The 25,647-nt window shown below is 38.3% G+C and overlaps 1 protein-coding gene across 1 annotated transcript; it reads left to right on the forward strand.

Moving 5' to 3' along the window:
- Positions 1 to 86: 86 nt before the first annotated feature.
- Positions 87 to 25,321, forward strand: IFIH1 (interferon induced with helicase C domain 1). Its single transcript, XM_054381515.1, has 16 exons — positions 87 to 551; positions 2,317 to 2,473; positions 3,502 to 3,645; positions 9,049 to 9,129; positions 12,503 to 12,723; positions 13,581 to 13,791; positions 15,358 to 15,575; positions 17,039 to 17,155; positions 17,644 to 17,767; positions 17,857 to 18,090; positions 20,291 to 20,547; positions 22,014 to 22,163; positions 22,842 to 23,003; positions 23,323 to 23,513; positions 24,941 to 25,034; positions 25,139 to 25,321. Exons 1-16 carry the CDS (start codon positions 102 to 104, stop codon positions 25,319 to 25,321), a joined length of 2,994 nt encoding a protein of 997 aa, XP_054237490.1. The 5' UTR covers positions 87 to 101.
- Positions 25,322 to 25,647: the final 326 nt, after the last annotated feature.

Raw genomic sequence — 25,647 nt, forward strand, 5'->3', positions numbered from 1 at the left:
CGCCGATCCCTACTCCCCCACTTCCGGAGACCCCGGGCGCCTGGGACGTGTTCCAGCGCCAGCAGAGAAGTCTCGGAGTCCCGGGCGCCAGCAGCGCCGCGATGGTAGAGTCGTCCGGAGATGAGCGCTTCCTCTACATGATTTCCTGCTTTAGGCCGCGGCTGAAGCAGTGCATCCGGGTGCAGCCGGTGCTGGACCAGCTTTTCTCGCTAAGCGCCGAGGAAAAGGAGAAGGTGCGGGTGACCGCCTTGCAGCGGGGCGACGTGGAAGGGGCAGAGGAGCTGCTGCGGGCCGTGGAGCGGGGACCCCGCGGCTGTGGCTCGTTCCGCGAGTTCCTGCAGGCCCTTGAGAACGGCGGCTGCAGCCTGGCCGCCTGCTACGTAAACCCCAACCTCAGCCAGCTGCCCTCGCCGGCCGAGGAGGCCGACCACGACCTCTGCGTGCAGTTGGTGCAACTGCTCCACAGCACGCTGGTGGATAAAATACGGACCATAGAATTAGCAGAGAAGTGCATGGAGATGGGCATCTTCCAGGAAGAGGACCTGGATCGGGTAAGTGGCCTGCCTGTCAGGCCAGGCACCAGCCAGTGCCACAGACTGGCCACCACCAGGAACTGTAGGTCAGATAGGAAGCCACAACTAGAAATGGCTTTGTAAGTGTGAAAATGAAAGGGAGAGTAACCAAACTTGTCAGAAAAGAGAGGTGGTGCTCCAAGTAAACCAATGAGGACTGCTGGCAATGGGCCAGTGGGTAGGATGCCAGATAAGAACCATGGAAAGAAAAATGTCAACAGAGGATTAAATTCTGTGTCTAACTGGAAGGAATATGGCTGGCTTTACTGTTAATTATAATTTTGATGCCGACTTTAGGATCTGCTAGAAGTTTATTAAGTGTCTTCTGTCCCCTGAACCATACCAGGAAGTAGTAATGGCCTGTAATCTTGAGTTAAAATAAAGCAAAACCTTCTGCTTTTGCCATAGGTTCACTAAGCAGTGTCATACTAGACAGTGAAGCTGAGCAGAAATACCAGTTTGACAAGAAAGAGCAAGAGTTAACTTTTGAAAACATTTACCAGTGTTTACTCTGTTGGGTTAGGAATTACTTTACTAGTGTGAAAGTTATTTGGAACCCCAAATATTGGACACCCAGAAACACCGTTAAAAGAAGTTAAAATAACACTTTCCATAGCAATATGGGGAGAACTGGCAAGATGAGGGTGGAACTACATCATATTTGCGCTCTGAGCTTTTTAGGTAGTCTCACAGTTACACGACCATTGTATAAATAATTTCATCTGATGACTGTCAAGTAGCAGTAAGGGCTGACTACACCCTCATGGATGGGGAGCAGAGCATGGTAACACAGTAGAAAGAAGCAGGGGCCTCTTAGGACATTACTGGCTCAATTCTTTAGTAATAGGTCCATGTCTTCCCCTGAGTCGCTTTTTTGTTGTGGTATTACCATTAAGCCCATCGTTATGTTTCACAGATAAGAATGACTTGCCAGTTTGAACTACAGCACCTAAGCTTTCATTTTTTTGTTACCTCTCCCTACTCCTGTTTACCATGAGCTTCCTTCCAGTATTCAGTCTCAGTCTGGAGTGCCCACTGTTATGCTTGCCCGTTTTCTTGCATATCAAGATGGATGATTCTTGAGTCTCAAGAATGTTGCTCTTGAGGACTGAACACCTGTCTCAGGTTGCTTTGCTTTTGGCATGGGCACTTTGTTCCTCATGTGATCACATATCAAGCTCCGTTCATGACCACCTTGGGACACTTTTCAATAGCATCTTTGAGGGCCATAGCCACTTCTCTAGATATGCTTAGCTATGGTCTGTTGAAGTGGGAATTGAGGTGATGAAGGCAGAGTTTATGGAAAATGTTTCATTTTGTGTATGAGGTCATGTGCAGATTAAGTCTAAGTTCTGATAACCTGCATGAACGTCACTTCTCCTTAATCAGGGTTAGCTATTCCCTAAACCATCATGAGCACTAGTTACTATTCCATTATAATAATAATTGTTATTATAGAGTGCTGTTATTATTATAACAATTGCCCAGTATTACCAGTCTCCAATTAAATTTCAGGTCTCATGAATTTTATATATCCTGCCTAAAACCAAATGGGATAAACAGGAGGACAGACAAAACTGCAGTATGATGCTTCTGATAAGTGCCAGGCCCACCTTATATCTTTATTTTAATGATGACAGGGAAATGCTTTTGTACATCTACTATTCTTACCAACTTCCCTGAACCATTTCCAAAGTCTGAAGATTGTTGGTTTAGGATTGTTGTTTTTTCTTATTTTCACCAGATCCACACTGTTACTGACAATCGTGGGAACAGAGATGGTGCAAGGGAGCTATTGAGCAGAATAGTGCAGAAGAAGGACTGGTTCTCTCATTTTTTGATTGCTCTGCGTGAAACCCAACACGGAAGCCTTGCAGATGAATTAAGTGGAAATACAAAAGGTATGTGATGGTTTTAACATGCTGTAACAAGGTAGTCATCTTATTTCCATAGTACTAATATGTAAGGTTTGAATATCTCTTTTTTTCTTACTGTTGTTTAGAATCATAGAATGCATTATGTTGGAAGGAACCTTTAAAGGTCATCTAGACCAATCCCCCTGCAGTATGCAGGGGCATCCCCAATTGTGTGAGGTTGCTCAGAGCACCATCAACCTTGACCCTGAATGTTCTCAGGGCTGGGGCCTCCACAACCTCCCTGGGCAGCTTATTCTACTGCTCCACCACCCTGACAGTAACAAACTTCCTCCTAATGGCCAATCTAAATCTACCCTTCTCTAGTTTACAACCATTGCCCCTTGTCCTGTTGCTCTGTGTCCTTGTAAATCATCTCTCCCCAGCTTTCTTGTAGGCCCCCTTTAGGTACTAGAAAGCTGCTATGAAGTCTTCCTGTAGCCTTCTTTTCTCCATGCTGACAATCCCCAGCTCTCTCAGCCTGTCTTTGTAGGAGAGGTGCTCGAGCCCTCTGATCATTTTTGTGGCCCTCTGGACCCTCTCCATCAAGTCCATGCCTTTCTTGTCTTGAGAGCCCCAGAGCTGGACGCAGTATGACCACAGTGGTTTCATCACCCTCTCTGCCTGCTGGCTGTGCAGGATGTGACTGGCGTTCTAGGTTGCAAGTGTGCATTGTTGGCTTCTTGGCACATTGGTCCAGCTTCTTGTCCACCAGTACCCCCAAGTCTTCTTCTGCAGGGCTGCTCTCTGTCACATTCTCCCCCATCTTGTATTGATAATGACCATTGTCCTGGCCCACATGTAGGACCTTGCACTTGGCCTTGTCGAACCCCATGAGGTTCACCACGTAAAACTTAATTCAGTTGTTTGATGCAATACTCTGTAGTTTTTTCAGTAAACTTGGGCAACTCAGGCCCTAAAAGAAACTGTACAGAGTAATATGCAAAGCATAATTTTTTCTATGCTCAACACTAAAAGAAGTTAAATGGTTGATAGTGCCTTGGAATTTTTTCTAGGATCAGAGAACAGACAAAATGGGATGAAGAGCAGTACAAATGAAGAATTGGAAGATTTGAAACAGCAAGAAAATGTGAATGATAGTTTCAACAGTGAGAACAGTATATTGGAAACATCTGTTGGAAAGAATTCTGTAGTTTCAGGTATGTCCACTAACTGGTGTTCTGTACTGGCACCAGTTTAACAGCATCAAGTAACCAAGAGAATACTCATGGTGCATTAGCTTCCATCTTGCTCAGATATTCAGGATCATATGGTACTGTGTAGGTGAAGGGCATGAACAGGAAAAGTAAAGGTTGGGTTTTGTGGTTGGTTGGTTTGTTTGGGGCTTGGGGGTTTGTTCGTTCATTTGGTCCTTGTTTGTTTTGTTTTGAAAGCACCAAATTCTATTTCTTCCAGTAAAATTTTGGAAGTAGCAATTTTAAGGATCAGATCTACAAACTTGTTCAGTTCCAAAAGTTGCTCTAGAACAAGAATTAAACTGAGTTAAATCCTGCCTGAAACTATTTTAGTGAGCTTACTCAGCCAAAGGAGTAAGACAGCTAAGGCTGCTCTTTTTTTTTTTTAACTCAGCCAAAGGAGTAAGACAGCAAAGGCTGCTCTTTTTTTTTTATCAAACGTGAATAATTTTTTTAATTGGCTCTGAAAATTGCAGCCTTTCAGTGTGCAGCAATACTAGCCTATTTCTCATTCAGCATGATATTAACAGCATATCGCAATGTTTTGTAGCAAGTAGTGAATTATTAACTACAGCAAAAATACCAACTTGGTTTTCTTGGATTGGAACATAATTTGCCCATATGAGAGAGAGATGCCAGATACTTAGTGATGATTCAGAATGGATCAGACTGAGTTTTCCTCACTCTTAGGATCATTCCAGAGCACGGCTAAGAATCTTAATTGTAGTCTTACTGAGGGTAGTTTTTAATTGCTGTTAGCCTGACCTCTTAACTGACTCTTGTCAGGGTGTGGGTTACAGATAACCAGATCTATTAGCTATTAACTAGCCAGCCATAAGGTAATTCTACCCTGAAAATTATGGAGTCCATAGCACTGAACTGTGTTGAAATTAATAGACAAGTGGATATTAGCAATTTGTGCACTTGAGCAGATCAGTTCAGTGAAATGGTGGTAAGGGTGTGCATACTACATGAATTCTGGCAGATTGATTTAAATTTACCTTGGTCTGGTGTGGACTGTATGCCTGCAAGTGGCTAGAACACACCTCATTTGGTTTCAGCTGACTGGATTTCATTTCTTCTGATCCAAACCATCTCTGTGATACGAACCAAAGTAGTGTAAGTGGTGACAATGGACAGATTGACTGTAAACATGCCCTTCAGAGTAAAATTAAACCAGCAGTGTAAATATAATATGGCAAGGGCTGCCAGGAGACAGTGCTGCATGAGGATGGCTGTAGAGGAGCTGGCTCTCATTCAGCCATATTGAAGTGCAGTAAGCTTTGATCTCTATGCGCTTGTACACACAGTGCCATTTCAGTCCTTCTTCATGATCTCATAAGAAAGTGTTTTCAGTTCAGGCAGTGGAAAATACAACTAGAGCCCACATTTTACTTTCAGGTAGACTGGGAGCCCACATAATTTGCAATTTGAAGTTTTCAAGTCTTGTCAGTTTTGAAGTACACTCCCACCATTCCTTCATGTATCTAGAAGGACAAATTTGAAAAAAGCTTTTTTAAGTCACTTGAAATTACAGCACTTTGCATTGTATCTAAAGCCTTCTTTGACGCTGGTACTGGAGTAGCTGAGAATGGGTCAGAAGGTGTAGGATAAAAAGGCATAAAGGCATAAAGGCAAAGTTGAAGTAGATAATTTAACCTAAGAGAAAATTAGAGAGGAATTGTGTATGCAAAAGCACAGGTAAAAAACTGCATGCACAAATGACACAAAAGCAGTAACTTTGCGAGGTCACAAGTTAAACATTTTGATTAATGCTACGATTATCTGTATTAAAAAAAAACAGTCTAATTGAGGACAGACTGAAAGAGTTGGGGCTGTTCAGTCTGGAGAAGAGAAGGCTCCAAGGTGACCTTATTGTGGCTTTCCAGTATCTGAAGGGGGCCTACAAGAAAGCTGGGGAGGGACTTTTTAGGATATCAAGTAGTGATAGGACTAGCGGGAATGGAATAAAGCTGGAAGTGGGGAGATTCAGGCTGGATGTGAGGAAGAAGTTGTTCCCCATGAGAGTGGTGAGAGCCTGGAATGGGTTGTCCAGGGAGGTGGTTGAGGCCCCATCCCTGGAGGTGTTTAAGGCCAGGCTGGATGAGGCTCTGGCCAGCCTGCTCTAGTGTGAGGTGTCCCTGCCCATGGCAGGGGGGTTGGAACTAGATGACCCTTGTGCTCCCTTCCAACCCTGACTGATTCTATGATTAAAGAGCAGCTGTTTTTCAAGGCCTGTTTCATTTTAAAAAAAAAAAAAAAAGCTGATTGGAACAAATAATTACACTGTCATTAACTGGGGATTTCAATAATGTCTCAAAAAATGTGCTCAGATTAGAAAATACAGCCCATTAATTTGAAAGTTGGACCAATTTTAGTAGCTTGGTCCACTTCTGGACCCCTCAGTTCAATAGAGACAGTGAACTATTGGAGAGAGTCCTGCAGAGAGCTGCCAAAATCAGTTGACCTGGAGTATCTCTCTTACAAGGTGATGCTGAGAACTGAGGCTGTTCAGCCTGAAGAAGAGGACACTGAGCAGGGATCTTATAAATGCATATAAGATGTCTAAAGGGCAGGTGTCAAGAGGATGGGGCCAGACTCTTTTCTGTGATCCTAGTAATAGGACAAGGGGCAACGGGCACAAACTGGAACACAGGAAGTTCCATCTGAACATGACAAAACACTGGAACAGGGATGTTGTGGAGTGTCCTCTGTAAATATCAAAACCTGCCTGGATGGGGGCCCTGTGTAACTTGAACTAGCTCTAGAAAGGGGGTTCTTCAGAGGTCTCTTCCAACCCCTACCATTCTCCGATTCATTTGAAAGATGAGTATTTTGCATTTCACTTTATCACTGGTGTTTTATTTCATAATGCATGCTGCACATTGTAATTCAGATAATGATGTACAAAACACTTTGTGAATGTGGATTTTATGCTGCTTATACATCTTTCACGAGGTGCTTTTTAGATAGGAGGTGGCATGGAATGGATGCATAAAATTTTAATTTTGTTCTCACTTTCCTATCTGCATGGATTCCTAGAAAGTGAAAGCGAGCAATAGCAGTGTCATTTTCATATCTGGAATTCCCACTAATGCTACTTAATAGTCTGTCACAGGCTTTTTTGTCATGGATTGTAACTAGTGAAGTTTTATTTTTTTCAGGACATCATGGTCTTTTAATATGATACTAAATGCATGGTATCGTATCGTAGTAGGGACGTTTTATATGTCAGGTTCTTTCTGTGCATACAGCTTTTAAAGTGCCTTTTTGTTGATTGCATTGATTTTTAGAACACTAGGTTTTTGACTTAGGTGCTTAAAGTCTTTAATGCCCTTGCCCATCGTAACACTTCCTACAGATGGTGGTGATTCATAGATAGATCATATTCTGAGGTCTGTATCGAATAAATGATGAAAACTGTAGGACAGCAAGACAGAGGTTTGCATCGCTTTTCATGGTTATGTTAGAAAAACCAAAAAGGAAGAATTAAACAAATACCTGACTCCTGGTGGTAGCTGAGGTAGCTTGTACTCAGCTCTGGTGAGGCCACACCTTGAGTATTGTGTTCAGTTTGGGGCACCTCAATACAAGAGGGATATTGAGGTATTGGAGCCAGTGCAGTGGAGGGCAACAAAGCTGGTGAAGGGCCTGGAGAATAAATTTTATGAAGAGCAACTGAAGGAGCTAGGGCTGTTTAGTTTGAAAAAGAGAGGGTTGAGGGGAGACCTCACTGCTGTCTCCAGTTGCCTGAAAGGACGTTGTGGAGATGTTGGTGCTGGTCTCTTCTCACAGGTAATTAGTGATAGAACAAGAGGGAATGGCCTCAAGCTGCAACTGGGTAAGTTTAGACTGGACATTAGGAAAATTTTTTTTATTAAAAGAGTGGTCAGGCATTGGAATGGGCTGCCCAGGGAGGTGGTTGAGTCACCAACCCTGGATGTGTTTAAAGGTCGTTCGGATGTGGTGCTTGGGGATATGGTTTAGGGGTGAACCTTGTAAAGGAGGGTTGTTGGTTGGCCTTGGTGATGCTGAGGGTCTTTTCCAACCTGAATGTTTCTGTGATTCTGATTTCAGTTGTTTGTATTATACTTGTTCTGTGAAACATCATCTTTGTTTCTGTTATTCATTCATGTTTCAAGGAGAGCAAAATTTGTATAAAGGAAGGGCAAAGTTTCGTATCTTTACTGAACACAAACTAGGTTTAATTCCCATTTCACTTACCAAGATTTTGTAGGGTATATTTCAAGAGCACCAGTCTAAGACACTATAACTTCCGTTTGGTTCTAAACTCTCACTCACAGCGTATCTTTTTCTTTATGAAATATTTTTTGAGGATAATAAGCATATGAACATCAATGGAATATGCACTGAAGAAAAGCTATGAAAGAAATGATAGGACACAGGGTCATGATATAATTATGCAAACATACGTCAGTGCCATTATTCTGTCCAATGTCTTACGCACACTATGAGCCGAGTTGCTGCAGGTGAGCTGACAGTGCTGGGTGAGGCTGCAGCAGATTTTTCTAGAAGAGCTGTGTATCTCTTTTGACGTCAACGGGACCGTGTTTTAGGAAATCTAGCTATACAAAGCACACTGGTGACTGGGAAAAGTTAGTGTAATACATTGATTGACCAGCAGAGGGAGAGCTTAACATTAGAATACCTGCAGTAAACTTGCCAGATTTCTATGGCAGTGTCCAGGTCTTCCGTTGGATGTAACCGGCTTGTCGGTCGCTGCTTTTACTTGCAGTGTGCAAGATTTAATAATTCCTCTCTACTTTTATTTACCTGAAACTGAAATTTACGCTTTTCATGTTACATGAAGAAATCTGTGAAAACAAACAAACAAAACCAAAAGAACCCAAAACAGTTCTGGTTTTGATTTTCTTCTACTATGGATACAGCTCAGGTGGTTTACGGGGAATAAATGAGAATGCCTTCAGTTTGCCAGCAGCGCTGTGTGTCCAGTAATCAACATGGTTTTCTTTCTTTTTTTCTTTTTTTTTAACTTTTCACCCCTCTGAAAAGATGCAGTTAAATAGGACTAGATGGAGCCATGCAGGTAGTTGTGTCTGTGTCTACACTCCTGCTTTCGAAGCAAACAGAACATAGATGCCTGGCAACAGTAAATCATGACCCCACATTTAGATTTTCATCTTCCACTCAATATTTTTTTCCATAAGAAAATTAATTATATTGTTCACATTTTTTCTTTATCTAATAAAAAGTTTAATAAAGCAAATTATACCTGAGCCATCCCTGCCTATTTCAACAGCTTGGGAAGACAGCAAAATATATGCTTTTGTTATTTAGATTTGTGTAGCAAATATGCTGTACTACATTTGTTTATATTTTTCTTAGAGTCAGATGTCTCCACAGGAGATGAAAGTGTCAGTAGCTTGAATGAAAACCTGGGACAGTCCTACAATACCAGTGATTCAGGTATGTTTCTTTTCTGTTATTTAATAATTGCAAAATAAACTTGGGAGAACAAGCACTCTGTCAATGGGCTAGAACAGAAATTGGTGGAAGGCTGTCACTGTGAACTCTAGTTCACAGTATTTAGATGCCAGACTTCCTCTTATTTTATTGGAAAACAGATGCTGGTTTTAGAGTAGATGCCTAGACTTAGGGTCCAGCCCAAAAAGAGTTGATTTACTGAGTTTGTCTGAATAGGTCTGTAAACATTGTCATCACACAAAACGATCAGTGATGCAGAATGATAGACTTACATAGGGTGGAAAGAACTTCTAGAAGTCATCCTGTGCAGTCACCTGTGCAGATACTCATAATGGTGCCACATAATGGTGCTTCTTTGCTCTCAAAGAGGGTCTAGATTGTGAGTGGCCCCTGCTTAGGGTGAGAGAGACTAGGACAGGCTTTAGAGGCATCTAGAGGTGAGAAGGAACCGTTTCCAGGGTACCTGCAGAACAGTAATGAAGGTCCACTTTGGACCTAAGTAATTTAGCCCTATTTGTATAAGTAACCTAGTCAGTGGAGGCTACTATCTCAAGACTTTAGCAAATCTCAACTGTAAACATAAGTGCAAGTTCTAAGTACAGTTTTAAACTAAATATTGGACTGTGTTTACATAATACTTTTCAGATAGCTATGAATTTGCTGTGTGTGTACACTGATCCCATGTTGTAAAAGACATCCCATTCTTCTTTTCTTTAGTCTTAACCGTCAGGCAGAATGATTTGCAGCTGTCCACCATGGTGAACAGCCTGTGTTTGCCTATTCAGAATTCAAGAGGAACCAATTAAACCAGTTATTTTGGAATCTAGTCTTTATAAAATTTGTGCTGGGACCATGTCTTCTACACGGGCTAGAAAGAATTTAGGTACCTTCAGGCCAAATTAGTATTAGTTCAGTAAAGTCAATGTAAATGTTATATGCCTGCAATGTGTTTACTAGAAATGCTTTTTAAATATTTTCAAGCTCTTTAAATATTAAAATCAATGCGTTTTGTAAGTACACAGAAAATTCAGAATATCTCTGACCTAAATTGCTACCATATAGCTAGGATTTTAGTCTATGTATTGCTAATTCTAAAGAATATACTTTGTACTTCTTCATCAAGGTACATGACTCATCCAACAAATCAAATTGTATTTTTTCCACACTATGTCACATGAAGTGTCTTGGCACAGAAACTTCTTTCTTCTATGGACAGTCACACTCTTATGAGCTGGTCAGGCTGATTTAGGCTAATGGTATATAACAGCACATACGTATGTGTAACTTGAGTCTTTAAGATTCCTGAAAAATCTCCCTTTAGGTAAATTGGGCATTCATGATGTCCAGCAGATAAAAATTAAATCATTACAGTCATGTGAAGAATGCAGAATAGATGCATTTATTTTTTACCCAATGTTTATATGCAATGTGTTCTGTTTACACATGGGCTTTTCAAACAGCTAGCTAAAACATTTTAGAAAACATTTACACCTTTTAAAGTAAACTCAGTGAGAGTAACCATAAGAAAAAAAGATCAGAAGATGCAGATGGACTTTGTGATATTTATGGATTTTTAATTTAAAGTTTTGCAGTAAGTGGATGCTGTATTAACCGATGTTTCAATACTGTCTTAATGCACTGACATGATTGGATTTTAATGTAAAAAATCGTGTATTTAGTCAGTTTTCTATGCAAGGATCATTTTACATTTAAGAAAAATTGTGGAATTAGAACAATAGAAGAATAGTAATCATGTTTCTTTCAGGCAAGAGCAGCAATTCATATGAACCTTGTACAAAGGCAAACAACTTCCCTAAAGTTACACTCTGAATGATGAAAATTCTTCAGTTGAATCATATCCCTGTATTAGCCTTTATCTAAACAGGGGCTGGGGAAGGTAGAAGAGAGCTAAGTTAAATATTTTTTAGGCCTGGACAGTTAATTGAGGATGTTAAAGAACTGAAATTTAGCCAAACAGATGGGTGATAAAGTGCAAGTTTCAATATGATCAAACTGTTGAATTTAGCCGACCAGAAAGCAAACAACGTGCATCCTCAAAAGAGTAGCAGAAGTCAGATAAGTAACAGCAACTACTCTCTGGTGTGAATTTCCCTGTGTTCCAGGTAGTACTGCAATCACATTAAAAGGCAAAACAAGCAAAAAACACTTAAGAATGACATTAAGGTGTTTCCATCAGCAGTATTTCCTCAAGCTTCATTGCTTTTTGTTAGTTTAATTTTATTTAATGGAATCAGGGATACTAGAAAAATACACTTATTTTGTGTGTAATGTATCAGTGATAATAAAATCCTCATGATTCTTCATTTAGTGATATCATTAGGTAATACAATAAGGCTTTTCCCCTCCTTTTTAGTCTAGTAGAATGGATTTGTGCCTTTTCTTCACTGAGGATAGTTAATGCTAGGAAGATGATTTAAGCATATTTCCGGGGGGGGAAAAAGCTCCAAACTGCATTGAAATACATCCTTCTGATATGAATATCTATAATTTCTGACTTGCAAAATATATATAAACTCAAGAGATTTGATACGCTTTCCTTAATGCCTGAAATAACGCAACAGCTTTTTTTCCACATTTTAACTTTTGAATGTTGCTTGTTTCACCTGTGAGCCATCAATCTGAACTCTCTGTCATTTCATTTTATATGATAAGTGGAAGGATTTAGCCTTCAGGTGGCAAGTGTACATGGCTTTTTAGTGTACAGCTCGACTGCATTATGTATGAGTCAGTCTGGAAACAGTGCTGTCTGCCATGAATAGGTGTGATACATTCTGCAGTTAGCTCTATCTTGTATGGGCAACTGAATTTTCTTACCTGTTTGATTTTTTAATAATTTTTAACTCCGTTCACCATTTAAGTGGTCCTTATCTCTCTTTCCTTCTATGGCTCCATCCTTTTTTTTAATCCTCTGGGAAGCATTTAAAAAGGTAGCTCCGTTGCAACCAAATACTTTTCAGTACTGATGAACGAGAAGGTCACATGAGATTGACTGGATTATGAGTACTGCAGCTCTGATCACAAGCTTTGTTCATTACAGTGCTGCTGAACTGTATCTCTTGAATTCATACATAACAATAGTCATGTCAACAAAGGTGAGCGAAGACATACCGTGGCTTATTTCACCTACCCTGGTTGGTGATTGGATGTAAGCAGTTCTTATACAGAGCTGCACAGATCCACAGAGCAGCAATGCCTATGCTAGTATGTCCTGTTTCTATTTATTCAGAAGATACTTCTGATAGTGAAGTAATATTTTTCTCTCTGATATTTGTCCAGTATTCTGATAAATGTTCTATGCCTCATGTTTGATACCTACGTTTCTTTGTACACTTAGATGAAGATGAAGTGGAGAACAGAGCTTCACCTGAGCCAGATTTGACCCTGAGAGATTACCAGATGGAAGTTGCAAAGCCAGCCCTGAATGGGGAAAATATTATAATATGTCTTCCTACAGGCAGTGGTAAAACCAGAGTGGCTGTTTACATTACCAAAGATCACTTGGATAAGAAGAAAAGAGCATTAGAGCCTGGAAAAGTTATAGTACTTGTTAACAAGGTATGGTGGGCCATTCTTTAAAAAAGCAGTAGTTTTCAGACCTCACACTGTTAATATAGAACTAGTAAAATGAATATAAACACATTTTTCAGCTTTTCCAGATGTAGCTGTATTTAAAGTCATGCAGCTCTAAACTGTCTTCTCTACTGCATCATCACCATGGTGCAAGCATGAATGATTTTATTTTACCACAGTGGAAGTGCAAATTCAGATGTGCTTTTATGACTACATTACTGGAAAAAGTATGATTTCATGTTAGAATAAATAGAACTCAAACAATATTTTAAAATATACAATTATCTTTCACATTCTGTGTTTGGATTTGGTAATGAAGACAACCTAATGAGTCTCACAGCGATTGGGGGATATTCTGTCAGATTTTCTGATAATGTCTGTAATTCTTACAGTTAAGTTTAGCAAATATAAAGTTACCTTCTGCTGTGATATTAAAATACAAAAATGCATTTAAGAATTTTATTAAAATAGAAATATCCATATGCTTCTGTAAGAATAACATTGATAGCAAATAAAAAGTTCAGGTAAAGAGCCAGTGCATGCATGGTTTGTTCAGTCTTTCTATGGCACAGTTAAGGTAAAGTTCTTTGGACAAAAAGGTTTCGTAGAAACAGGTGAAGAGGAGGGCTTTGTTTGGGGATTTTTCAGTGCTTGGTTTTGGTTTTTGTGTTTGGTGGAGCGATTTTTTAATCCTACCCTGCAGTGAATAAGGGCATGTTTATTTTTGAAAGAACTGTATTCATACAAAGCGTATGTTCACCTAACAATGTTTCTGGCACAAAGGCGTGTCTTTTGGAGTCTATGTATGCTCTGGCTTAAATTATTTGGAAACTTTTATTCAGGTATCGTTGGTAGAACAGCATTTACAAACGGAGTTTAATCCATTCTTGAAGCGCTGGTATCACATTACTGGTTTAAGTGGTGATACTCAGCTGAAAATCTCATTTCCTGAAGTTGTCAGAAGACATGATGTCATCATCAGTACAGCACAGATCCTAGAGAATTCACTGATAAATGCAGCTAAAGAAGATGAAGAAGGTGTCCGTTTATCAGGCAAGTTTTTAATTCTGGATTTTTTACAGAAGGTCTAGAAGTATGTCTCTGTTCTGGAAAATTGCAAAGTAAAAATGTGCCAGATTCAGTAGTTAGTGCTTTTTCAGTTTACTGGTTTTATAAATGCAGGTTAAGAGTAAAGACTGGATCATAGTTAATGATAATGCAATTTTTTTCAAGCCAAATTAGACTCTTATAGTTCCTTTGTCCTAAATATTTGTTATGCCTCCTATTTTATGTAGCTCAAGCTCAGCTTTGTGCAAATGCAGTTCCAGTTTCCACGCTTGGTAGGACATTGAGTTATCCAACATAGAAGCCTTGAACAAGATGACAAAAAACTATACAACCTCACCTGCAATGAGTAGTTTGAGAAATACAGTGAAACACAAGATAAAAGCCAATCTGTTGTAAAGGTTGTATTCTTTAAACTCTTCCAATTTTGCTAACGTGCCAGTCTCTGAAGTAGGCAGAAACCTATCATTGCCTAGTGCTTACCAGAGTACTGCCAAACTAACTTCTGCAGAACCACTTGAGTATCTCAAGTATCCTCCAGAATGCCTTTTGATTAACCTAGGCAGAGATTTAACCTTATCAGCGATTTTCTTATACTTTTCACTGCACCAAAGTGACTGCTTTACAGTCATTTCCACAAACTTTTGTTGAATTGTAGACAGTAGTATTGAATTAGAGAGTTACTGGCCAGCTACAGGAGAGTGGGAGCTCCATAAACCAGTTTTGGTGTTAGAGAAACAGAAATGTTCATGAACCTTTCAAATCAGAACCTTGAAATATATGCCACTGGCTGCATATGCAGATAGCTTAAAGAGATGTTTTCTTTGTTTTTGAGAAATTTAAACCACAATAAAATTAATATTAGTTTTCCTTGTCATATAGTACTTCACTTGATGCATGGAAATATGATCTGCCTAGAAAGAACATAGTACTATGTCTGACTCTCCATCAGTTTCCTCCACTATAAAAGAGAATATTTGTAGCACTCCCGCTATCTGTTTATTCTTTCTAATGATACATCCACAAAGTAATACAAATATTTTAATTGGACAAGAATAAGGAGGAAATCTTTGTGTTGCTGTAAAATGGAAGCATGTTTTGATCAGGATAGGCCTTTCCAGAATGTCTGAAAGGCTTCTGACATACTATGTATTTTAATCATAAGCAAACATTATGTATTTCATCAGATACTGTTATGGATATAAAAGACAGGCTTGAGTTAAACTACGATATATTCTTACAACTGGTTATTAAATGTATAGATACATATATATGAGGTTTTTTATGCCATCATATTTCTTTAGCAAAAATGAATAAGCTTTTTTTCATTACATTCAATATAAAACTACTTGACACATCCAATGCCCATTAAATATATACAGCTTCCATCCACGACTTCCTCTAGTGTTACAAATTTGCAAATACTTTAGGGCTTAAACAAACTGACAGGTTCTCGTCGAGTGTCCTTACCTGTAAGAAGAAGATTTAATCACACAAATTTTACATTTGCAAGAAAATTAATTATAGGTCGTTTTTTGGTTTTTTTAATTCAAGATTTTTCACTCATCATTATCGATGAATGTCATCACACTCAAAAGGAAGGTGTCTACAACAACATAATGCGACGTTACTTAAAAGACAAGATTAAGAACAAGAAGCTAGCAAAAGAAAACAAACCACTGATTCCACAGCCTCAGATTCTGGGACTTACAGCCTCACCTGGTGTAGGAGGTGCAACATCTTCCTTAAAAGCTGAAGAACATATTCTGAGAGTAAGTACCCTCACACTTGCAAACCACTAAAGGGATATTGTCTTGTTCAAGTAAAATTTCTCAAGTCAGTGTTAGGCTCCAGATCCATAATCTGTGTTGTTTTTTTCATGTGTACATCGAAGTTCAGCTTACAGCCATTTAGCAGCTTAACCCACTATAAAGTAGTGGAAATCCATGTACAGATAAAGGTTACTTCACAGGGAAATAGGGTTTATTGAAAAGGGAAAAATTCTTGAAAAATTCTCAAGATCAGAGGGAAGAAATCTGCAAAATAGTGAGGTTTTGTAGTTAATAACATTATTTTTCCGTTTATGGATTGCAATTTACTGTGCAGTCCTAAATGCTATATTTCTAGTGTGAGTGAAAATTGGACTTTTGTGTGGATCCAAGAAAATGGAAAAAAAAAGTTGAATACTTAAACATGAAGTAACCCCTTGTGAGATACAGTAGCATGCAAATTTTTTTCTTTACAGCAGGTAGGGTTACTCATTTGGAAGGGAGTATTGTGTAGTTGTATAAACACCTGACTGGAGATAATTGGTTACATTCTTTACTTAAACTATTTTACTTGAAATTTAGTGGATTTACATTAGTAATAAGAATGTAGCCCAGTACTCCAGTGAAAACTCCTGACTAGCAAAATGCACAAGAAGGGAATGTAATATCGAATAGATGAAGCCTACAAGAAGCTTTTATGCTGTATTAAAGTAGAATTCCAAAGTGTTTTGAGGCAGAAACCTTCTGGGAGTTGAAAAAGGAAAGAATTCATTTTCGTAAGCTCTTAAATCTTAACATAGGACATGAGATTTTGTGTCTAAAGACATGTAATCTGAATTTACAAGCTCAATAGGTTGCTAGTGCAGAAGACATTAAAAAGATTACTGCCAGACTTCCTTTCCTAAAAAAAAAAAAAAATACGGTTTCCCCTTATGACTTTAGAGTTATTAATCTAGACAGAAATGTACATATTTTGTCCTTGGAAGAGATCAAAAGCAAGAAAATCCAATTCTGTTGTGCAGATAGCATAGAAATTTTCTCTATCTTTTCCTGTTCCAAGAAATATAATTTTAAATTATTTGCTACTGTCATAACTATCTCTTACTTTTGTAATTACTCCCTTAAATGTCCTTCCCTTTTTCCTTTCATCATTGCTTTGATGTATTTATTTTCTGTTCAAAAATCGACTCTTCCAGTGTATTGATGATATATTCATCTTTTCAAAATAACTGATCTACAAGGTTTTTCTCTGTGCAAGGATCATGTCTGGCCTAAAAAGTAACTTGTTCAGCTCATCTGAAATGTTTTTCAAAGAATTAGTCTTTCTTATGCTGATAGGGTATGTATCCAATTTCTGTAGGAAGAAAATAAAGTTATATGAAACCCAATATCTAAATGAGAAGCTTCAGTTTTCACATGGAATAATTCAATAAATATTAAAAGAAATGAAACATGTTTTCTCCCAGATCTGTGCCAATCTTGATGCCCATAGAATCATGACTGTTGAAGAGCATGCCTCCCAGTTGAAGAATCAGATGAAAGAGCCATATAAAAAAACTGTAATTGCAGATGACAAAAGAAAGGTATGCTTTTTCAAACAAATTAGTATTAAAGTTATATTACCCTTTAAAAGTGTGTTGTATGGTTTCAAAAACTGTCAGCTAATGCCCTTTATCTATAGATTTATTGTGATCCATAGTGCTAATTTGAATACATATGTATTTATCTGCTACTTTGCTCTGTATTGAAAAGCATTAGCAAAGTAAATAGAACTAAATACTTACTTAGGTGAGTTCTATTTTTGAAGTATCTGGTCAAAAAAAGCCTTCTGGAACATAATAGAAATGTTTGTATTGAAGTGACTTTATATTCACTAAAAGAATACGTTATTTCATAGTGTTGATTTTGTACTATTCTGAACTATTTATTTCCATAACTCTATAAATGCACTTAGCAAACTTACTTGGTTTTTAATTTATAGTTTAACATTTAAAACAATTTCTCAGTGTGGTTCTATTCACATTTATTGCTGAAAGATTCTTGCTTACTTTGGTAATCAATTTATTTCTAGGATCCATTTAGAGAGAGAATTACTGAGATCATGACAGACATTCAAAACTATTGCCAGCTCCATCCAAAATCTGAGTTTGGAACTCAGCCATACGAACAGTGGGTGATTAGAGAAGAGAGAAGAGGTAACTGCACAGCAAAAATATCTCAGCTTTCAATTTCTCTGGGTCATTCTGTTCACAGGCATGAGTTTGTATTTTTTGTTCACTTCTAGCTGCAAAAGAAAAAAACCGCAAGGAACGTGTCTGTGCAGAACACCTGAAGAAATACAATGATGCTCTTCAGATAAATGACACCATCCGAATGATAGATGCATACAATCACCTACGTAACTTTTATAAGGAGGAGAAAAGTAAAAAGATGGTAAGGAGTGATGACGACGATGATGATGAACCAGCAGTAACAAAACGGGATGAAACAGATGAATTTCTAATAGGTTTATTTCATGGTAAGTTTGAAATACTGTGATACTTAATATATGAATTCCATAGATTATGCACTAACATCATTTGCATAGGCCCACTATTATATCCTAGAGATTGCCATGTGATTTATTATGACAGTATCTGGATGTCCTAATTCACAGTATCACAGTCTCACAGTATATCAGAGGTTGGAAGGCACCTCAAGAGATCATGAGGTCCAATCCCCCTGCCAGAGCAGGATCACTTAGGATAGTCTGCACAGGAATGCATCCAGGTGGGTTTTGAAAGTCTCCAGAGAAGGAGACTCCACAACCCTCCTGGGGAGCCTGTTCCAGTGCTCTGTCACCCTTACTGTAAAGAAGTTTCTCCTCAGGTTGAGGTGAAATCTTCTATGTTCAAGTTTGAACCCATTGTTCCTTGTCTTATCACTGTGAACCACCAAAACGAGCCTGGCCCCCTCCACTTGACACCCACCCCTCAGATATTTATACACATTGATCAGATCCCCTCTCAGTCTTCTCTTCTCCAGACTAAACAGCCCCAGGGATCTCAGTCTCTCTTCATAGGGGAAATGCTCAAGTCCCCTAATCATCCTTGTGGCTCTCTGCTGGATTCTCCCCAGCAGGTCTCTGTGTCTCTTGAACTGGGGAGCCCAAAACTGGACACAGTATTCCAGGTGTGGTCTCACCAGGGCAGAGCAGAGAGGTAGAAGAACTTCCCTAGACCTGCTGGACAACTTTGTTGATGCATCCCAGGATCCCATTGGCTCTCTTGGCCACAAGAGCACATTGTTGTTCCATGGAGAACCTGCTGCCCACCAGCACTCCAAGGTCTTTCTCTGTGGAGTTGCTTTCCAGCAGGGCAGCCCCTAACCTGTACTGGTGCCTGTTGTTATTTCTCCCCAGATGTAGGACCTTGCGCTTGTCCTTATTAAACTTCATGAGGTTTGCCTGCACCCAGCTCTCCAGCCTGTCCAGGTGACGTTGGATGGCTGCACAGCCTGAGGGGGTGTCAGCCAACCCCCCCAGTTTTGTATCATCAGCAAACTTGCTGAGGGTACTCTCAATACTCTTATCCAGGTTGTTGATAAAGATATTGAACAAAACTGGACCCAATACTGATCCCTGGGGGACACCACTTGTGACAGGCCTCCAAGTTGACTTTAAACACTGTCATGTGGGATCATGTCCCAACATGTAGTTCTTCTGCAATTTCAGCCAAAAGACACTTTCTTTTGGCTTATAGTAAGTAAAAGCACTGCTTTTCTCCAGTGAAGATTCGGTCAGGAAACTCTGACAGATACATAGAATGTGTATTCCAGTAGACTTCCTGAAGGTAAAAAAGTCAAGAGAATGGAACGCAAAAGAAACTAAATTACAGGTTTTTAACCAACCCTTTCTACCAAAGTTTGTTTGTCTATATGCCGAGAGATGGGAGTCATGATTCTGAGTAAGTTTCAGGTAAAGCAACTAGTGAGAGAATTAAACAGAGGATTAAGTGGCAAATAGATCACGTTTTTAATAGATCATTCACCTTGGAACAAGGATTCATTTAGTTCTTGATACGCTAATCTATTTTGCCTTTTTTTTTTTCTCGCTACTGCCTGTACAATGAAGAAGTGGTAGACAAGTTTGCTCCCATTGCCTATGGTTTCTGGGCAGTGCAAAAAAATAGATTTTACTGCAACATGTATCCCAACTTTATGTATCCTATGAACTACAGATTTAGAATACCATTGTTCAGAAATTCAGGAAACGTTAATAAAACTTCTAGAAAAATAAATTAGCTCTTTTTCAGCTGGTATTCAAATTTATTTGCTCTGATTGCTGTGCGTATTAACTGTTCTCCTTGTAAGACTTTTTCCATTTTAAAACTGTTTGGAAATACTCTAAGCTATGATTTAAGCTCTTTAATACAGTGCACTTAGCTCTGTACTGCTTTGGAATGTAGGCAGAGGTTTTTTTCTTTTACTTATTCTCAACATGAAATAGAGGCCAAGCGTATGTTAAAAAGCTAATGGTGATTTTTTGATTGAATTGTGTGTTTTTAATGAATGTAAGCTCACTTGAAAAATAATTGATATACAACAGCTCCTCAAACTGGATGTGAATTAGCCATGCTGGGAGATGTATATAGAAATCTGCTCTTTGCTTTGCTATTTTTTTCTAGAGCTGTTATTTTATATGGTTACTTTTTCTTAATTTACGTCTGTTATTTTTAAAGAGAAAAAGAAACAGCTGAAAGAGTTGGCTAGAAATCCAGAATATGAAAATGAAAAGCTAATACAGCTGCGAAACACTTTAATGGAGGAGTTCACAAAGACTGAGGAACCTAGAGGAATTATTTTCACAAAAACTCGGCAAAGTGCCTTTGCTCTGTTCCAGTGGATTAAGGATAACCCAAAATTTGAAGAAGTGGGAATTAAAGCCCATTACCTCATCGGTGCTGGACATAACAGTGAAACTAAACGTATGACTCAGGTACAAACTATGCACTACAAATCTTGTACATGATTTGAGAAAACAGATTGTGTTAGTGATAGAACAATGGACTGAGGTTTAGAGCCCTGAGTTCTGGTTTCATACCTGCCAGCAACTTAACTTCATCAAGCTGCAGGACAGGTGAATAATAATGTCAGAAAAATTTTGCTTCCAAAAGAAACAAGCTTCTCTCATTTTGGATTCTATAGCAATAGGAGTAACAGGCAGCCATGTCCTAAGGGAGTATATAGTTGAAAGGGACACAAGTTGTAGCGAGGTATAGGAAGAAAAAGTGAACAAAATGGCCATAGAGAAAATGCAATTATTAAATGAGTTTACACTTACTGCAACAACAATAATTCAGATTGTATTTTAGTTGCTGAATTGAAAAATAACAATGCTGATCATGCCTGTCCTGCTCTGATACCGTTGCTTTATCAGCTTTATATCTGTGCTTCATACTGTCGCATAATAACTGAAAGAATTCACCAACATTTCCCATGAAAATATCACAATTGATCACTCAGCAGTCCACCTCATATCACTGTGTTGCCTTCATACACATCATCTCTGTTACACCTCCAAATTAAACATTTTCAAAACAAAGTATTTAAGTATCCTAAAACTTCTCTTCTAATCTGTGTTTTATTCCCCATAAAATTGCCACTTCAGCATTTAAGGAAAAATGATGTGGCTCAGTGCTGGGCAAAGTCCATTTCTTTCAGCTGCTCTCAGTGTCAAAAAAAAAAATTAAGACTTGTTATCTCAAACTGTTGCTTATTTTCTATGAAAATCTAGTATTTAATACGTGTACATTGCACAAAAAAAACAGAGGTTTCAACACTTTGAAAGTGATTATAGCAGATAGGATGTTTCTGTCCTTCTGCTCAAACTTGTTTACAATACCCAGCTAGTTCAGAAGTCCTTGGTTTGGATTATTTGTTTTTTAAAGTATCTAATTGATGTACTTTTGAGGTATATAATTGATGTGATTTTGGTGTTCCCTAGATCACCAAAATTATGGTCCCTACTTATTGTGGGGAATTTTAAGCACTTTGGAACTTGATTTGGGTGTGCTGAAGCCTATGCTTCAGCTGTGATATTATTGAAATGGTAGAAATCCAGAACCTCTAACTACTTAAATAATTTGAAAATGATAGAACTATATTATCAAAACTTCCAGTACCTATGAAGTGGTCTACAAACCCTAACGGCTTCTCCTTCCTCCTCCCTTAAAAAAGGTGCAGAACACCAATAACATTAAATAGAAAGTCCTTGTTTGTGATCTTGAAAGATGTTTAAATGTAGTTGTTTGAATCCACCTGATGTTTGGTGCTCTGCTCTGAAATGATTGGACTATAATTCCTTAAACCTCTCAGTTAGAAGACACTGAATGCAGAAACTAGTACTGAAAATTAACATACTGTTTTGTTGTGGGGTTTATTTATTTATTTGTTTATTTATAGAATGCACAAAGGGAAGTTATTGATAAATTCCGAGGTGGAAGTGTAAATTTACTTATTGCTACCACTGTAGCTGAGGAAGGCCTAGATATCAAGGAGTGTAACATCGTTATTCGCTATGGCCTCGTCACCAACGAAATTGCTATGATGCAGGTATGTTTACTACATACGTCACTTATTTTTAAGGTGTATTCTGTTTGGAATACACGAGTGATCAATCACAGACCTGGGATTCGGAGATAATTTTGATACGCTTGCATGGTAAAAGAGAAAAGACTCTTGCAACAAGGTTCATTTCAAGTTGCCATCCTCAGTTGGCATGCAATATAAAATTTGCCTCCTTGTGTAATGATGTAACATCCAGTTAAAGCTCTACACAAACATTAAGCTCTTTTAACAGAAAAAAAGTATAAGAATATGATCAGCAGAGTGGTTAATATAAGATATTAGTACCACAAAGAGTTAAAAAGGATAATTGCATATCAGAATACCAGTTTGCTCCTCTTCTCACTTAATCTGTGAACACAAATATTTATGTAAGTACTTAAATGCATACTTATTTTTTAGTGACAAAATACAGTTTCTGTTTTGCAAAATGTTCTGCTAGTCACAAATCTCCTGAGTACTCTTTTCACAGGTATCTAATGATAATGCAGAAACAGTATATTATTATTCACTGATTCTTTATTTCTCTGAGCTAAGTGGAAAAAAATGCTCTGTGGGGACACTGTGTAAGAAGCAGTGCATGTCTTCCATTACAAAACTAGGAAAAAATGTGCAGTGTTGTAGGCAGCACTGTCCTGTTTATGTTGTATTCTTTGTAAACTGTAGGCTCGTGGTCGAGCTCGAGCTGCTGAGAGCACCTATGCACTTGTGGCTTCAATTGGCTCAGGAGCTGTTGAACGTGAGGATGTTAATATTTTCCGTGAGAAAATGATGTATAAGGCCATTCAATGTGTCCAGAAGATGCCACGAGAAGAGTATTTATGTAAGGTATTTACTGCAACTCTGCACTTTCTCTGTAAAGAAGACTGATTTCTATTGTAAGAAATTTTTTTTATTTTAAATCTACTTAGGGAAGGAAAACTTGAAATAATATTAGTTACTACATACAGCCTTGAATCCTTCTGCCATTACTTGTTTTATAATCTATGTTTTCTTGACCTTTAGAAAAATCTGCTTTTCTTTTTGTATGGGGGGAAACACACAAGTCAAGAAAACTGACTAGAAGACATGTTGTCAATGATCTTGGTAAAATAAGAGGAAAAACCATTACTGTCATTCCACCAGAATGTTACTGATCTTTTTCTAGATTCAGAAATTCCAGTTTCAAAGTGTATTGGAAAAACAAATGAAGGCAAAGAGAAATCAGCCCACGACACACAAGAAAAATTCTTCATTAATAAAATTCCTATGCAAGAATTGCCACAAACTGGTATGTTCTGGAGAAGATATTCAAGTTATTGAAAACATGCATCATATCAGTGTGAAAAAAGATTTCCAGTAAGTGTTTATGAACTACTTTATCTCTTTCAGGCAGAAACAGATTTTCTTTTCAGCAGGGCCTGTAACCCTCTAGGTCCTGCAAGGGGGAAAAAAAAAGAATGTTATTCCAGTATTGTCAAGTTGTAGGCTCTAAGGAGCTTACAGTTAATGAATCTGAAGGAAGTGTTGGTTCTTACCCCTGATTTCAAGGAAACCAGAGTTTGAAAGTTTGGAAAAATATATAGTAACTATGTCACATGTCATATCATATATCATACGTGTTTTCCACATGGGAACTGTGACCAAAGATGAATACCAGTTACCCTCACGCTTATACCAGTAACAGATCCAGGATAAGAATTTAACCATGACCAGTGACTCAAACAACATATTGGCCATGAGCAGTGCATTGACAATTTTATATTTAGAGGATGTTCATTCTGACAACACACACTTTTTAGTCTCCCAGTGTTCTTGTTCCTTCTTATCTCCGTTGCAAGTGATGCCATCTAGTTTGGTAAACATTTATGTTAAACTGTTTAACTTCTCAGTGTCGTGATGGCAGGAGATTACTTTCTCTTACAATGGAAATTAAGATTCCAAGAAAATGTTTTAATTCAACTTCAATTGTGTTTGCTTACTACAGTAAATTTGTGACAGGTATTGTACCTTACAGATCACTCTTTGGTAATTATATAACAGACATCATCCTACCAAATTACTGCCCTCCAAAGTTGCCATTTCTTTCAGACAAATTACTGGTTACGACATTTTGAAGAGTTACGAGAAATTGGTTGAAATATGACAAATATGTTAAAAAAAATAAAATCAAGCTGCATCCCTAAATATTAAACAGCTTTATGCTGACAAGACAATTTCACAGTAAATGTTTTCAGTTAATTCAAACTACAAGGTAATAACTCTTGTAGCCCATCTGCCCAGGCTGATAGTAACCCTCAAGATCAACTAACTCCCTAAACTACATGATGTAAGAATGTGCAGGTACACTGCAGCTCTGGGTAGTCGGAATCAAATGATTCTGTTAAGGGATAAGGTTGGACTACAGGGAATAAAAAGAAAACCTCTAACTTTCATGAATCACTTCTCTGACAGCTCCATGGCACCTGAAAAAAAATAAGCTATATCTATCCCCTGTTACAACTGAGAAGCCTGCTGCTCCTACTTTAAGATGTGTGTCTGAGCTTTCATAGCTCCTGAAATGCTACGAAATGAGTCATGGAGTACACTTGTATTTTGCCATTACTTAGGAGCACGAAATAGGACCTTTCCTTTTCTCCAGCTCCTGAATGTGCACAATAGTCAGCGTTTATAACTTTCTAGGTTTCTTATCTAACTTCAGCAATTTTAGTTACTCTGTGTTTAAGTCTGTATGTAGCACTGAATGACCAATTTACTCTGATGCACACTCTCTTCGTGTTTTTCAGAAGCCTTTACCATACAAGAGAAAATAAGACACTGCAAGATAAGGATGCTGATTACCAGACAAATGGGGAGATTATATGTAAAGACTGTGGACAAGTGAGGAAGAGCTTATTTTATACTTTTACGTTGTTATTGTCTGTATTTATTTTTGTCTAATGATCTTGTCTGTTATCTGAAACTGAATTTTCTTGTACTTGCAGGCTTGGGGAAATATGATGGTTCACCGAGGTCTTGACTTACCTTGTCTAAAGATTAGAAATTTTGTGGTTGTATTTGAAGACAAAAAAACAACAGAACATATTTTTAAAAAATGGAAAGAGCTCCCTATTGAGTTCCCTGGGTTTGATTATGCAGCTCATTGTTCTTCAAGTGATGAAGATTAAGAACATGGAAAGAAAAAAGCCCTTTGCAACTTCTCCCTGACTGCTGATTAGAAACTCCTGTGCCTCATAGAGACTGCAGCATCATAAACACTGTGAAAGTTCCTGGGCCTGAGGAATTTGTCTTGGAGAGGGAAAAAAAAAAAACAAGGAAATAGGAAGACAAAGTCACACAGGTACTGTCTACACTGAGATTTGCTGTAGTTAACCCAGGACAAAGAAGATGTGCAGTCAGGAATCAGTGGAACAAATTCCCATCTCTACTCACTACAGTCCATCTTAGGGTGACAACACTGTCAAAAGTGGTAAGATGACCTGTTGTCAGGCAC

Source organism: Indicator indicator, chromosome 5, assembly GCF_027791375.1.
Source record: "Indicator indicator isolate 239-I01 chromosome 5, UM_Iind_1.1, whole genome shotgun sequence".
NCBI lineage: Eukaryota > Metazoa > Chordata > Aves > Piciformes > Indicatoridae > Indicator > Indicator indicator.